Raw genomic sequence first — 17,119 nt, forward strand, 5'->3', positions numbered from 1 at the left:
TGTTAGCTAATGCATTAACTAATTGTTAACAAATAGCACCTTATTGTAAAGTGTTACCATTTTTTTAAATAGGTCATACATGAAATGTAAGTTTAACTATATAATATAACATACATTTTGTTGACAGATGTAAGAAATCAAAATGTCACTTGTTAAAATCAGGGCCGGTTCTAGGCATGGGCAGGGGTGGGCTAAGCCCACCGAAACGCCTGTCTTGCCCAACCTATCAGAATTCATGCAGAGCTTGCCTTTATCTTCTGATTTGTGCATTGTTTGAATTTGAAAGATAACGGCTGTCTGAGACAGGCTTGAGGAAGGGCTGTAGACTGCCCCAACCAATCAAAAAATACCACCAGATAATAGCAGTATTTTTCTATTTTTTTATTGGCTGAAAGAATTGACATTCTTTACTCACGACTGGCAAGTGGCTTCAGTCTTTCCTAACACCTTAGCGGAGAAGTACAGTAGAGAAAGGCGAGAGTGAAAATTAATTATTCGCGTTCAATGCATAGATTTTTGGTGCCAGTGAAGAAGCCGGTCAGTGGCTCTGGCAACAGTGATGGTTATAATGTTATTTCACAACCAGCTCCCGCTTCTGAAACAAACCCATTGCCTTCCAGCTCATTTTCCCAAATTAATGCCGGTGGTGGTGGCGAAATGCTTGACCTAAATTTAAATGCACCGTCCCAGCCAATTTTAAATGCATGCCCTAAACGTGTGTTTGGGTCAATTTCACGATCATTTAATGCTGGATGGTATCGTTCGCGTTCGTGGCTGGAATACAGCGTATTGCGGGACGCGTGCTTCTGTTTCCCCAGTCGTAAGTTCGGTGTTGCTAACGAGAGAGATGCCGTTTTTACCTCACGTGGTTATACCAATGGTAAAGCAGCACTGGAACGCGACAGGGGTTTGCAGAAGCATGCATCCAGCCACTGTCATGTACAGTCTATGGCAACCTGGTCCGAATTAAAACGTCGAGAGGCATCTGGGGAAACTACAGACTGTGTGCTATTGGGCAAAACCCAGCTGGAAAAAGACAGATATTACATCAAAAGTATTGGTGGTGTGGTTAAATTTCTCTGAGTAAATGAGCAAGGGTTCCGTGGAACCACAGAAACCACATCAAACAGTGATAAATCTGCTGGCCTCTTCCTTAGCTTGTTTGAATACACTTTAGAAAAGGACTGGTTCCCTTTACAGCTTTTTCCATCACCACTATGTGGCTGAGAAGTATGATGTTCCTTGTCTTAAGCGATTATTGGAAATTAGATGAACAAGCCATTACGATATTACGAGGTGCATTGCTGAGAATGAAAACAGTCTTCTTAGCATCCTCTCAAACATTGCAGATGATGATTTTGCCACCACTGATCTGAGCACTGAAGCAGCAGGCCCTTTAGTTCAAATCAAAGGGCACAATTTTTTTGAAATAGGGAAATTTCTAGTCCGGGTACTTGGTATCCTGAAACCAGCTAATGCTATTCTCCAGTCACAGACAGTTGACATGTGTAAGGCTGGTGAGGTTGTCAGTGCAGCCTTGGAGTCCCTAAAGACAATCCGTAAAGATGAGTTTCAGGCATGTGATGATTTACAACCTTCGAAGAGAAGAAGAACCCTGAATAAACAACTTGTTGACAGTGTTGTGTTCACCAGAGTGGGCCATACTGATAATGATAATTCTACAATAACTACTAGTCAGTCTCTGAAGAGATCCTTGCTTTCTGTTCTTGACAGGGCCATTGTTGAAATGGAAAATAGATTTTCCACAAAAAACATTGACTGGATGAAAGCTGTGTCTTGTCTTGTTACAACATCTAGTGCATTTCTAGATGCCAAATTGTTGAGCCCTCTCCATTGTCTTGCTGGCACTGCAGATGCAGATATTCTGGCAAATGAAATTATTGTTGCCAAACCTATGCTTGCTAAAAAATTTCCTGGTGAAGCAGATCTCTCAACTTTGTGCAAACACTTGCAAAGCTTCAAAGAAGCATTTCCAGAGTTACATCAATTGTATGTAACTGCCCTTGTCATTGGGGTGTCCTCAGCATCATGTGAGAGTTCCTTTTCAAGTCTGTCACGGGTTCTGACCCCTCTTCGTCGCTGCATGTTACACCAAAGAAAGAGTCTATTAGTGATATTGGCCCATGAGAAGTCCATCACTAGTAGCATAGATATGGATGAATTTGTTAGGACATTTGCTAAAAAGAACAGGAGACTGATGCTGTAGGTGATATTGTACTGTATTGTATTCCTCAAAACTAATGATCAGTTATTTGTAATAATAGTTAGTAGTTCATGTTCATGTTCATGTTCAGTTTTGTTATTTTTCAAATTTTCCATGAACATATGACTAACAAGTAGTATAAAAAACACAAAAACCAACAAAAAACAACTCGACGAGCGAGCAAGTGTTGAGCAGTTGCAAGAGCATAAAGAGAATTGTGCACGCGCTCGTCAAAGCCTCTGCTCGCGGACTGCGTTTTGGCACGTGGAGCAGAGATGCGCACTCGCAAGGATTCTTTTCCGCGCGTGGATAACGTTCTGCGCGCTCGCGGAGCACAAATGCGCTCTCGCGAGGGTGTGTTTCCGCTCATGACCAACAGTGCAATTGATGACACTAAAAATCAACACACCATATGGACAGAACAACAACTTGCAAAAACAGACCTGTTATTTTAAATAATGTAACGCTTCGCCGTGATTTTCTCGAATCATTTTCAATGGTGCAAAAAAAGATGATTATGTACAACTCAATTTTAGTCAATTTAACTCATTTTACAACTCAAAATTTACTTTGTATTGAATGCCACAGGCCCTAAAGCCCTGGCATGATTCATATTAGAAAATGACAGAAGAGATTAAAAATGAACAAGTTATTATATAAGTGTACAGCTGTGCATGTGCTGTTCAGTTCCTGTTCAAATCAAACAATACAAACACCGAATGAAATAAATCATACTGATCACATTAAATTGGTATGGTATGGTAAAATCTATTACTATAAACATGTATAAATCCGATTCTGGTAAATGAGTCATATAATCGAATAATCTAACAAATGCACTAACAGTACTGAGTGTTCTCTTCAAGTTTTTAACTGATTTATATATAGATGTGTTATATTCTTATAGATGTTGTGTGTGACGGCCGTACGGTCTAAAGGTCAGTGAGCACAATGCTGACTATTGTGTTTCTCTGTTTTCGCATTCAAGCACAATCTGGTTAATGTGAAACTCTCATGGCTTGACTTGAACTTTTGCTATAACGAATTAACAAACATGTAACCTAAAAAAACTATAAAAATGACACTCCCCTTGTCTTGCATGGTTCTAAAAATAAGAAGCATTGTTGCAAACGTACGCCATTGATCAAGCCAATTTTATGTCCAATATGCCCAATAGCTTAAAAAGACCAAAATGTTTCATAAATAACTAAATTCATTCTCTTTGCCATTTCCCCTGCACATAACAGTTTTATACACTTTTTTTCCAACAATGAAGCCCTTTCTAACATCTTTCCTACCCACACTTTCTCTCTTCCTCTTTCTCACAATCTTAGTCTTCTTGTCTTGATAAGTTAAGAAACCTGCTTCGAGTTTAACAGGGCATTTTCATCACACAGGCAACACAGACTTCATAAACCAACGTATTTTCCTCTCGCTCATCTAAATGAGCCACAAAATTCAATTCTAACCACTAAACTACATATAAAAAAATAAAAAACTCAAATAAAAGATTGATCTAGTTATACTAGTTTCCACTCAGCATTCCTATTTCATTCAATGCAACCTACTGGAGATGAGTGTTTTGCCAAAGGACACAATACTGTAGCAAACCAAGGTACACCCTGCCCAGAATTTCCCCTTAAATCTTTAGTTTTAAGCTCACACAGGGGGTTCGAGGTGAAACGATGCAAATCATCTATGGCAAACAAATATTTGTAATATCACAGTTTCAATATCAGATTTTATAGCTTTTCAATTTTCTACCACAAATTATTCTCACAGTGAGAAGTGAAGCAAACACCAGCTCATTCCTCTTCTGCTCTACTGAGTTCCTCGCTGTTGACATCCAATCACTAGTCGAGTAATCAGTGTCAATTCATGCTATAAATTGTGCAATATTAAAATATTTATTCATTATTAGGGATGTAACGGTATCAAAATCTCACTCAACGGCAATACATCGGCATAAAGTCCACGCTGCGATATTTATTGCAATATTTAAAATACCAACTAATGACTTGGAAACAAGACCAATCGTTTCATGCAGTGATGTGACCACGATAATATTAAGACAATTTTGCTATTGCAATAACACGATATTGATTATATTGTTACGTCCTTGTTAATTATATTCATACTTATAATAGTCACATTACTCTCTGTGTAGGTTACATAGGACTGTCAAAATATCAGATTTTCCGTGCACGGTTATTGTGGGCGAAGTATCACGATAATGGTACTATCACGATACCTATCAAAATGTTAGAAAAATAAATAATGCTATCAGTTAAATTCATCTTTAAATCTGTTTGTTTTGGGTTTTCTCTTTTTGTAGGCAATGAATCACACATACACCATGTCTACATCGGATGTGACTGGCACAACACGACAAATGGCTTGTTCTTAATGGGTTCATCATGTCCCATGGTGCCACATCCAGTGTGGACAAAATGTAAAATTATAATGGGTTCTATTATCTTTTTTTCGTCTCGCATCTGGTGGAGACACAGTTTTAAAATGTGAGCATGGGGAGGTAGAGAGGAAGAGAGTTTATAACCATTGTTATTCTTAAGACAATAATATTATACGATTGTATATTTTGTACGATAATATCATACGTGTAGCATAAACAAAAATATAACTAGTCATGATTTTTATTATCAAAGTTATCATGAAAAACAGTATATTGTGACACTGTGAGTTATTGTGAGATATTGTGAGTTTAGCGATAGGGTTTCTTTTCTGGACAGTTATTATCTAGCTTTATTTTATGAATCAGCTTAAATAACTTGATGTCCAGCATAAAGTCAGTCTAAACATTACTAATGAACTACTACAAAACATTTGCGACGTGTACATTTCTGTACAGTTATGTACTATTCTTCCCTGTAGTCTGTATTTTTATATAACAAGTTTTATTTGTTTACAATTCTTTGCAACAAAACTCAAATTGTACTCAAAACCCGTTGGATTTAATTTATTTCATGACTTCTTCCCTCAATAAAAAACTTAAGAGGCATAGCCTACTTTAATTCAGCCTCCTGTACATTTGCATCTGCACATCCACCAACCTGCTATCACTGGCTTGCTTCTTTTTCTCTCGCACCTTCAGCCACTTGCGAAGCAGGAAGCGTTTGCGGCGGGGCGAGGCGCTCGGGGTTGAGCTGTTGGACCAGGCGGCGTCCTCGTCGCTGGACGGCGTGATCTCGATGGAGGGAAGCTGAAGGTATTCTTTGGAAGCCGAGCGTGAGCTGGGGTGCCGCAAGAGCCCGTTCTCAAGCCTCTCCCGCTCGCTGGGCAACTTTTTCATTCGCCTCATCTTTAAACGTCGGCGCCGCAGGGTAGGGGTGGAGGAGCTGGACCAGACGAGACCGTCATGTCCGCCTCCGCTCCCGGCCTCATCCTCCTCTCCGTGACTGGGCTCGTCCCGGGGGACATGTACCTGGAAAGACGGCGGTCGAAGGGTGTCGGTCATGCTCCGAGCTCACCACCCCTGCCGCTGTGATTGCCGTTAAGATGATACACTGAACTTCACCCCGGTACGAGAACGAGGTGCCAGGAAAGGTGAGAGGCTAACTGGCAAGTTGTCTAGGTAAACGCTCAAGTGGAAGTGGAGGATCGCTAAGCGTCTCTGGGGCTGTAGAAGACGTGAAAATAAAAGGGGAAAATAAACCAAAAACGTACTTAAAAATCCTTGTGAAACTGAGTTCCAGACAGAAGCTTGCTTGATGACTGATCTCTTTCTTCTTGTAGGAACCACACAACTGGCTGATAAAAGACAACTGTCAGTGTCTGAATGAAAATAATGGTGGAGGTGGGAAAAATAGATGCAATTGTGTTAGGAAGGGTAGAGGAGGCCTACGGCCAGCACTTAGACGGTGGATTGGAGGTATTGGATAACAAAGGATGGCTCTGTTCTCCTCCCAGCCAATGAAACATGCATAAGGGGCGGCTATCAATGAAACCGTACTCCAACCTTCACTGCAGGATTGAGGCAGTTTCATAAACACTAACTTGTGCTCCCTCACAAAAACTAATGTGAACTTCTTTGCTCCTCAGCCTTAAGATGATGGTTGGTAATATTGGTAGCAGGAATTGTGGGTTGTGTATTCTCTGGTCAGGTTCCCGATGGTGCTGTTCCCACAATGCTTCGCATCTCAGTCCTCTGCCCCACAGAGCTGCAGCAGCCTACAGGTTAAAGTAAGGCGATAGGATGCCTGGTAATTAGGACACCGGTGAATGAAGTTGTAAATTGCTTTAACACAAAGGCATAGTTAAAAATGCATAAAGGCCCACACATACAAATACAAGAAGGCAATTAAACACAAGCCACAGGAAGGCGAATCACTCAGACACACAAATAGGGATGCAACGATTATAGATTTTGATTATAGTCTGAGGAATAAATATGGTTGCAGGATTATGACATGGCATTCATTCATTTCTACATTTTTCCTGGCCCTGAATTTTTTTTACTTGCCCTGCCACAAAAAAGTAATAAATAAATAATAATGTCTAGTCATTCGGTTGTTTTTTACTTATGTAATCTATTGCTATTGTAATCTAAACTTTATCTGTCAGGAGCAGTGAGTGTGTTTTGTCTTTGTTTTTTTTGTTGTTTGATGAGCATTAAAACAGATATATTTATGATGCTGCTGTCCCTTTAAGAGCTAGCGCGCACGGATCATGCACTTTGTTTCCCTTCATGTTTTAGTTCACAGCAAACAATAATGGATTAATCAACGTGATATAAAGCCTATTCGCTAAATAATAACATAAAAACAAGTTAAATTGGTTCAACTTGCATCAGGAGTAGACTTTGAATTTGAGCTTGCGCATCCAGAATGTACATCATGAGAGCTGTGACGTTTTTAAAAGCGGTTAATAAATCCAGTAATCGCTGCATCCCTACACACAAATGAATATGCAACACAAAAACGCAGCGCAATGATTGTGATGCAGACACATACACATTCATATGAGTAATGCACAAATGCATACGCTGCATAAACTCTCTGAACAGGGGTCTCTGTGGTTAGGATGTTTGGTTGTTTAAATTGCAAAATAAAACAATCGAAAACAAATAAAAAATGCCTCTCTCTGTCGGTATTAATATTAATATCAATATTAACTGGATTTTAAGTTCTAGGTGAACTATTTTTCTGACACCAATGAAATAAGTAGTGTAATCATTTGGAAATAGCCTATAAAAATATACTGATGTGTTAAACAAACTTTTTAAAATTCTAGCTGATTTTAGGGCTCTTTCCAATCTGTTTTTCTTCCTATATTTCCTATATCTTATTTCCCCTCAAAATTCTATTTTCTTCTTCCATTTTAATTTGTCCACGTTTTCCATTTTTACTATACAATATGCCCACATAAAAAAATACACAGGGTTACTTTCAAGCGCTGGGTTTTAAATTAAACCAGAATATTTTAGAGTGTACTGTAATAATATATAGTTTTTACTATATTAAAATGTAGCAAAACAGTCAACATTAACACATACTACAAGATTTACCTTAGTTTACTTTTAATTTACTATACTTTATACTACAAATAGTATAGTATACAATAGAAAATACTAGGGCTGTGGACGATGTATCGCGATTCACACTAATTATACCTGTAGAATCGATTCTGAATCGCAAAGGCTTCGATTCTGTGTTTTATGCACAGTGTTTCCATGAACTATGGCTCTTTGATCAGTAGGAAGTACTGCTTGATCTAAAATCACTACGAGATTGAATAGTTTATAACGAGCATTTGAAAAAGCAACACTGGTCAAACATCATCATTATAAATATACTGTACTTTGTTATCATGAAAATACATGAAAAGGTTTGAAGAACAGCGATAGAATATGACCACTGGGCATTTCCTGGAACTATGGAGCAAACAGTCCATTGAGAGTCATGTAAAGATCCCTCGGGCCAAGCAATCTGACCGCTGACCCAGCACACAGAAACACGAATACAATCCAGTTGACATCCCATATTTGTGCTCTTCAGGCCTACGCCAGTACTGATGGCTTTTTTTTACAAATAATGACCAAGGCTGCGATGTGTTTAGTCACTAGATCTATATCATCAGTGAGCTCAAATCTGAAGGGAATTTCTGATTTCTAATGATCATTCTACACTTCATAGCTCAGGAACAGCAGCAAGCGGCCGTGAGGAGCATCATGCTATAGGTACAGATGTCAGGTTGCAAGAGAGCTGTTGTGTTGACAGGTAGGGACAGGATTGGGTTGCTCTGTGACAGACACTCAGAGTTATCGCTGCTACGGTCATTAACCAAATGCATGAGCCCTGGGGTTCTCATTCTTACAGTGTGTGTGAATCTGAGGTAAAGCACTGCTGGGGCATATTTGTTATCTTTTTTTAACACCACTGTAAATCACGGTACAGAGCTGGTTACTGCTTCCGACAAAGCGGTACACAGTCCTCGAATAAATGAACCAAGATAAAGAGTAGTTTTTAAACTTTCCGGAGGATAAATGGATGCTTTTTATAGACAATACAGCCGTATAACAGTCTGAATGTAACAATGTAAAGTAGGGCTGTAGCTATTGATTATTTTAGTAATCGAGTATTCTACAGAATTTTCCATCGATTAATCAGGTATTCGGATAATAAATACTTTTTCTTTATTAAAGAGCAATACTAAATATACAAGAGAAAATAAGACAGGTCTCTTAAAACGAACAACTAATTTGTTTCCTTTTTAGAAAATTAACATATTTATTGCTGAAATTGCATAAATTAATATCTGTGAAAACTAAACCCATTTAGTACATTCCATTCCCATATTAAATTCAAAATGCATTATAGGCCTAATACACATGTATAAATAAGAAACATTAATAAAAATAGAAAGAATAATTTCAAAGGTAAACAACTTCAGCTTATGCATGATGCATTTAGTTTATCTAAATTAGTTTTAGTTTATTTTTTACTATTAAATAGTAATATATTTGTCCACATAAAAATACCGATTTAAGCGGACTTTTATTTTGGCAGGTCGTCGGAAGACGCTTATTTTTTAGTGCGTTAGCTTCACTCAGTAAAATGTTCTGATATAAACTCTCAGAGCAACTCTGGAGATGAAGTTCATGTGTTCATGTCCTCATAAAGTGCAGTTCATTCACTCAGACACGCAGAACAGCCAGATGACGTGTAAATAACATGATTCGGCATCCACTAACTTAGTCCGAATCTAGTTTTATGGACTCAATGCAGCCGGAAAACACGTTTCACTCGCAAAATAGACTAAAACTAAGTAAAATAGCAGCTCACCATTTCAATAAGCTATCAGTTATTTATCAGCATGAGAAACACGTGTGAGCGTGTGAACAGACTAAAATGCGTGTGTCTCTCGGTGAATGCGTGAGACTTGAGAGCCCTGTAACATGAATAGAGTTTAGCGGGCTGTGCGTCAGTAATAACGGTCCGTGGGGAAACGCAGTGCTCCGTGTGTACTGTAGTTAAATGGATTAAACAAGGCTTCGAGGCAACAAAAATTGCCTTGATGATTTTTTGTATTCGAATTACTTGAGGAATCGTTTCAGCCCTAATGTAAAGATAAAGAAATAAAGAGTTATCAGCACCACGAAGAGAAATGACTGGAAAGAAGTGAATTCTTTGGATTTAATCTTCTCTGATATTCTTGAAAGATGTAATGTGCTTGCTAAAAGCGTAAACAAAGTGCAAAAGTAATGATTATGCTTTATTTATCTTATAAACCACAAACTGTTCTTCTCATATATGAAATGTAAGATCTATTCTGTGATTTGTTTTTAATAAAAAATGCAGTAGTTCGTTTTTGTCACGTAGAAATGCAATAATATATTTACAGCAGAAGTTCCTGAGACACTGCAACCATACCAATATTTTTAATTCATACTTCCACATGTTTGGTTCTGCAATGTAACCATGTAATATAATAAATAATAAAATCAAATTTTGCCTATTTTTTTCATGGAGTAAGATATCTGGCTGTATGATGGAGTTCTATACTCTTTCTTTGTGCTACTCGTTTGTACAGAAAGGTAAGTAAATATGAAATGTTCTCAGAGAAGCTATCAATATAATTAACTCTTAACCGATAGTAAGAACTTTGATCGATTAATCGGAAGAATTCTGATTGATTAATCGGTTAAAGAAATAATCTAAAAAGATTGGTTGGTATTTTTTAATTGCTCATAGAGACCCATTCGATTTTATTTAATACAAATCTACAATTACAATTTATTGAGCGATTAATGAGTGTCTGTTGTCTGTCATAAAAAATTAAGCAGCATCCCGTTCTCAATGGTAAATTTTTACCTAATACAGTGCCTTATGTTCATAAATTCGGTAATCCCCTGCACAGGCGTAATTGTGGGTGGCACTTTTTTTAAAGTATGAATTTGCGAAAGGCATTTATAAATGAAAAAACCATCTACACATCGTTGTTCATAATTGAATTTATACATTTAACAAACATCTTTGTGCGCAAGATAAAAGGCACGCAGTCCGAACATGTCATTAATGCTGCGCGCATTCGAGTTATGCTCTATGGATCATCAGTACTGTTGCGTGTTCTCGTTATGCTGTATTACTATGGATCATCTTGTTATGCTCTATTGCAATGAATTTGCATTCATTTTGCGCGTTCTCGTTATGCTGTATTTTGTTCTCAATGGTATGTATGATTTCACACGCAAGAAAACATTTATACTGAAAATAACATTGTATTTAAAGCGAAACTACTCGACTAAAGCAAATAAAACTAATTTCAGAACCAGTTTAAAATGGGTAATTATGAAATGGTGGAAACATGTTTATCTTTCATTTCCAATGTCTATATTAGGGCTGCAACAACTAATCGATAAAATCGATAATAATCGATAATGAAATTCGTTGTCAACGAATTTCATTATCGATTAGTTGGTCTGTGACGTCACTTGCGAGCTGCGCAGTTATAAATCAAGCGCGTCTTCTTCCCTTTTAAAATGACCATTTTAGATGTGTCTCTCCGTGCAGCATGAGCTGCGCAGTTTTAAAGTCACACGTGTCTCTCCATGCTGCACGAGGTGCGCAGTTTGAAAGTCACACGTGTCTCTCTGTGCAGCACGAGGTACGCAGTTTTAAAGTCACACGTGTCTCTCCATGCTGCACGAGGTGCGCAGTTTGAAAGTCACACGTGTCTCTCTGGGCAGCACGAGGTACGCAGTTTTAAAATCAGACGTGTCTCTCGGTGCGTGCGTCTCTCCGTGCAGCGTGAGGTGCGCAGTTTTAAAGTCCGACGTGTTCTGCATGCATCTCTTCAAGCTGCGCAGTTTTAAAGTTTAAAGGGGAGAGGTGTTTTAAATGACGAAATTAAATATTATATTAGTAAAACCCAACATACATAAGTACATAATAGGCTAAATACCCTGATTTGGTGGTTTATTTAGTTCAGAGGTGGGTAACGAAGTACATTTAATTGAGTACTGTACTTAAGTACACTTTTTGAGTATTTGTACTTAAGTATTACTTTTTCTGTTTACTTTTTACTGTACTTCACTACATTTGAATGACAAATATCTCACTTTTCATGGCACAAAAAAATGATTTCCTTGGCCGACCCTCCCCTCGCTCCCACGTTTGGGAGAGACTATTGTCAGTTGCTCCTAATATGACACACATGAATCAACTCACCAGGTGTGCTAATTATGGAGACATTCACAACATTTTGGGAGAAGGCTAATGAGTTCAGTTGTGTATACTTTTCCCATATCTGATTTACTTATTATAAGCAAAAGATGTAATTACATTTTATCCGATTAATCGATTAATCGAGAGAAAAAAAAAAAAAAAAAAAAAACTAATCGGCAAACTAATCGATTATCAAAATAATCGTTAGTTGCAGCCCTAGTCTATATCATAATGTATTCTCTTGAAAAGTCTTTATTGTCATATGCGTGTTGAATATAAACTCCTATTTAGGAATTTCACCATTCAACGTGAATGTATCAGAGAATATTCTTAAATAAGGAAATCTATTCAGTGATTGGTCCATGCCAATGTCGTCATCCAAAATCCCATTTGCGGCACAGCAAAGTGTCGTAAATCATCTCTAAGCCTGACACTTAAGATTTAGTCCTACACTTCACTTAAATTACGACTGAGCTGCTTTATAACTAACTTTTAAGCACAGCTTTGAGCCAAGAATTTTTTTACTCTTACTGTAAGTCAATTGTTAGCAGTGTTCTTGTGAGTAATTCCCAGAAGCTTGATGAATACGGGCCCTGAAGTACCTTCAGTCCTCAGAGGGCAGGATCTCACTTCATCTACAGTGTGAAACAGCTTTGTTTTTAAGTCAGAATGATACAGTATGTCTGCGTCTGTGATGGTCAGTTTGAGAGATCCCCCTGTCTCACCGTTCCCTCACCTGACTGCAGAATGATTTGTCAAAGAGACTGCACTCTTCACAGGTCATTGAGCTTCTGAGTCCAATGTCCTTGACACTGTGTGTTGTGTTTAGTACAGAATTCTTTTTTCGTACTATATATAAAGGTTATAAGCTTACAAGAAGTCAACAGTTCACACAAATCTAAATAAATCATTTAAAGTGAAAGGGAAGAAGAGGTCTTGTGTTAACTGGCAAATATCCAGAGTACTGTTAATCTATGTAAATGATATGATCCCACAGACTACAGACCAAAACAAATCTAACTCCATTTACTTTCTCAAGAAATGCTCTTGGTTATATTTCTTATGATTTATTAGTGCACACAGTGTTCATAATTGTTCATCACACAGTAATAGAGCAGCCCAGGTGGAGGACAATAATATGAATAAACCATGGACAGTTGGCTATGATATTTTTAAGAAAAATGTCAATAGATTTTATTTCACTTAAAGGAGCATTGTGGAGATTTTAGCAGCATCTACTGGTGAGATTGCGAACTGCAACCAATGGCTCACTCCACTCCTCCCTTTCGAAACACTACGGTGACTCGCACAGGACAAAGATGTTGTCACGTTTTCGTTTCTTTGCCGAAGGAGATAACGTATTTAAGGCACTCTAGAGCAGTTTGTCTGTTTAGAGCTACTGTAGAAACAACATGGTGAATTCCATGTAAGGGATCCGTGGTGTAGGCTATGTAGACAGAAATAGCTCATTCTAAGGTAATAAAAACATAACGCTTCATAATGTAAGGTCTTTATACACTTCTGAAGACATAGTTATGCACTGTATATTATATTGCATTTCTGTCAATAGATCCTGAAATAAATATGAAATTTAATCCATTGCAGGGCTCGACATTAACGCTTGTCCAGGACAAGTGAATGTTTTGTATGGGTACGTGAGAGTGAATTTTACTTGCCCGACCGGACAAGTAACTTGAAAAAAATATATAATAATAACAGTGCTACAAAAAATCTGTCTGTGCCAAGAATAATAAGAATAGGTGCATTAGACAGAGCTGCGTGTTTGTGTGATTTGCGTTTGTCGTGGTTGCGCTTGCTTGTGTGTGACATTAATCAATGGCGCACCGCATTGAATCTATATACTGTAACTAGATGCGGACGCAGAATCCTGTTATTTGTCATCTAGCTGTTCTGCGTGTCTGAGTGGATGAGGAGCACAGATTAACATACTACACGAGTGATGGTCGAGGATTTGTCTGCGTCTGCTCTGTATGAGGATATAAACACAAAAACTTAATCTCCAAGGTTGCTCTGAGAGTTTATTTTACGAGCATTTGACTGTTTGAGTACAGCTATCGTCAGACGCACACTAAAACTCAAGTGTCTTCCTGACGACCCGTCAAAATAAAAGTCCCGTTAACTTGAACAAATACTGTAGTATTTGCTAAAGGAAATTGTAGTACTCTTGCAGTAAATTGATAATCTGTAGTAAACACTGTAGTATATGACAGTAAGGTTCAAAAACACTATAGTATCTAGGAATTTTACGGCAGTTTACTATATTAATTAAAACTATAGTATACTACAGTAATTTATGTGAACAAATATACCTCTATTGTATAGTAAAAAAATAAAATACACATTTAAAAAACACAAAAACATACAAATTTAGGTAAACTAAAAATGATATGGCCCTAATTTATCCATCTTTATGTCAAATTAATGTCATTTGTCAGTTACCTGCCTATTCATGTGATGAACTGCACTTGCATATTTTTTTAATGATGACAACAGACGTTTTATACTTGTGCTATAACTGTTTGGCCTCTGTAGCACCAATGCTATGTGCAAAAAAAGTTAACATACAGCCCTGCCTTTGTTCTATAGCAATCATGGGGAGTATTTTTTTAATTTAAGTGGCCGCAGTGGACACTAGGTAAGCCACTTATAAGCAAACTTGTCCAATCAGGATCCGAAACAATTATATTGACACTTCAAATGAAATATTTTTTTATCTTCGGACAACCACATGACTATGCTTAATGTCAAGCCCTGCATTGTTTACTCACCCTCGTGCCATCCAAAACAATGGCTAAAATTTCATTTTATTATAAACTATTCTAAGGTCTCTGTCATGTGTTGAAGTCAACATCTGGTTTATATTTCTTGTATTGTAATATTGTACAGGGCTGTACAGTGCGACATATACTGTATGTTGCACATGCTATGAAAAAAATCGGTCTGTGATAAGAATAAATTTAATATAGCCCACGTGCGATACAGTTTGGCAGGTACATTAGACAGAGCCGCTTGTTTGTGTGAAGTACGTTTGTCGTTGTGCTTGTTCGTGTGTGAGGTTAACTTATGGCGCACCACTATTTACTTTTATTTTTGCAATTAAAACTTGTTTTCCGGCTGCATCGAGTCCATTGATCTAGAGGCCTGTGATCTGCGCCACGTGGGAAAACATGAAAGGAATCACGAAAGCGGAATTCTACTAGTTAAATGTGTCCTCTGCTTGTTCTGCATGTCTAATGTGTTCTGCATGAGTAAATGAGTTGCACACTTTAACATGTTACAAGCGTGGATTTGTCTGTATCTTACAAAACGAGGACATGAACTTCATCCACAGAGTTGTCCTAGGTTTATTTTACAAGTATTTCACTGTTTGAGTGAAGCTACTGTCAAACACACTGAAACTCAAGCCTATTCGCGACGACCCGCCAAAATAAAAGTCTGCTTAATTTGAACCAGATGATATATATAATTAACTTGTAGTAAACTTTTAAACTGTAGGAAAATCTGTAGTATACTTTCAGCTTTTCCCATACAATGCATTTACTTGGGTGGCCCGCCCAGGTATATTTATGGCCGCCCAAGTATATTTGCTGTCAAAAAAATGTTTTATCCATCCGTGCTAATGACTGTATCTGTGATCTAATAACTAGTGGATAAACAGTGCTTACACGTCTTCTCTCCTTCCGGACTTGTTTGGTGTGAGTCAGAGCATGTGAGCGAAGCGTTAATACTTTCTGAAAATTCCACTACGCTCGCTCAATATACGCTCAGTTGCTCACTCAGCCCTCTTGGTGATTTACTTTTTTTGCTGCTGGATTATTGTCCTATATACACCACATGAGCCTGAAGCCTGAATAATAGCACCACGGCAATGGCATGCGTCAACTACAAAGGCCTCGTCCATTTGCGGAGGTGCGCGAGAGACAAGAGGTTTGATACAGGCTCATTTCAGTTTAAAAAACATTATAACATTTATATTTATTTCTCTTAAGAAGACATTGTGTCACTTACCTATTGTAACAGTTGCTTTTCTGAAAAACCCCCGGCCTCGGCCGACAAATGTGATCTCCGGAGGACGCATTCAGCCTTCGAAGACGCAGCTACTTTGTCCAGGTTTCTAAAAGTACGCTCTAAGATGTTGTAACGATTGAGGTTTGACGTTTTAAGACCGCATTTCCCCTTGTTTTGGTCTATATTTCTTTAGAGCCTGTTTCCTTTATTAACCCCAGTAAGAATAAAGGTGTTCATAGTGCATTTCATCTTTTGTGCGTTTATTTTGAATGTTGCACTATGGCAGCTATATGTTCACGGAAATAAAGTTACTGAAAATCAAATATGCTTTATCAGTTATTATACAGTTATTTTAGGCACTCTTTAAATAAAAAATGACTAAAAATATTGGCTGTAATGTCACAGAATGTCGGACTGAAACATAACTGCTCTTTTTCAGCCTACTACTTAAACTGAGACATTTATTCAAGAAGTTTATTATAAACTGAAAACAAATAGGCTTAATAGACACATTTTATGTCAGAGCGGGATCTGAGCGGGATTTGGTTTACCGGTGAGCGTGAGCGGAGCGTTTGCTTGGTCTGTGAGCGGCTGAGCGAAGCGCACAGTCATTGAGCGAAATATTGAGACACACCGCTCCGTTATCACATTTATCACGCTTCACATTATAGAATACGGCTGCACAACATAATGAAATTATTGAAATGTCCATGTCAATGTGCATATTGCAACATCTTTATTTTAAAACTTTTAAATACATAAGTTATCAAAGTTTTGACGTGTGGTGTAGAAGATTATTGTACTGCATATCTCACTATTTATCCTATTTTTCTTCAATATCATGTCTACCATCACTGATATCAGGTACTGTATTAGTAAGTAAAGACAGTTGACAAAAAAATCAATGCAAAAATGCAGTTCTCATTGATTGTTTCTTTTTTTTTATTACTCTCCCTAAACTTTAGTAATCATTAGAGTAATCACATTTTCAATCATAAACCAACATCTGAAGTAATAGAGCTTCAATAATGTATTCATCTAAGTATTTTTTTCAAACCACAGATGTGTTTTGTTTCATCATCAGCGTGTGTCTTTGTGGAGACTCAGTTGGATTTTTAGGGAACATTTCTGTCTGATTTCTAAAGGGCCGTGTGATGAAAGACTGAGAAGGAAATCACATTCT

The 17,119-nt window shown here is 37.7% G+C and overlaps 1 protein-coding gene across 21 annotated transcripts in view; it reads right to left on the reverse strand.

Annotated features, from left to right (window-relative positions):
- Window positions 1-17,119, reverse strand: part of gramd1bb (GRAM domain containing 1Bb) — a 143,658-nt gene that overhangs the window by 74,028 nt on the left and 52,511 nt on the right. For 18 of the 21 annotated variants that reach the window (XM_057347849.1, XM_057347846.1, XM_057347845.1 and 15 more), the window contains exon 2: window positions 5,296-6,412. The exons of the other annotated variants lie outside the window; for them this stretch is intronic. In XM_057347849.1, coding sequence (XP_057203832.1) covers window positions 5,296-5,699 — 404 coding nt within the window. In that variant the 5' untranslated portion in view covers window positions 5,700-6,412. The remainder of the gene's footprint in view (window positions 1-5,295; window positions 6,413-17,119) is intronic. 21 annotated transcript variants of the gene reach the window in all.

Source organism: Triplophysa rosa, linkage group LG12 (assembly GCF_024868665.1).
Source record: "Triplophysa rosa linkage group LG12, Trosa_1v2, whole genome shotgun sequence".
In the NCBI taxonomy this organism is placed as follows: Eukaryota; Metazoa; Chordata; class Actinopteri; order Cypriniformes; family Nemacheilidae; genus Triplophysa; species Triplophysa rosa.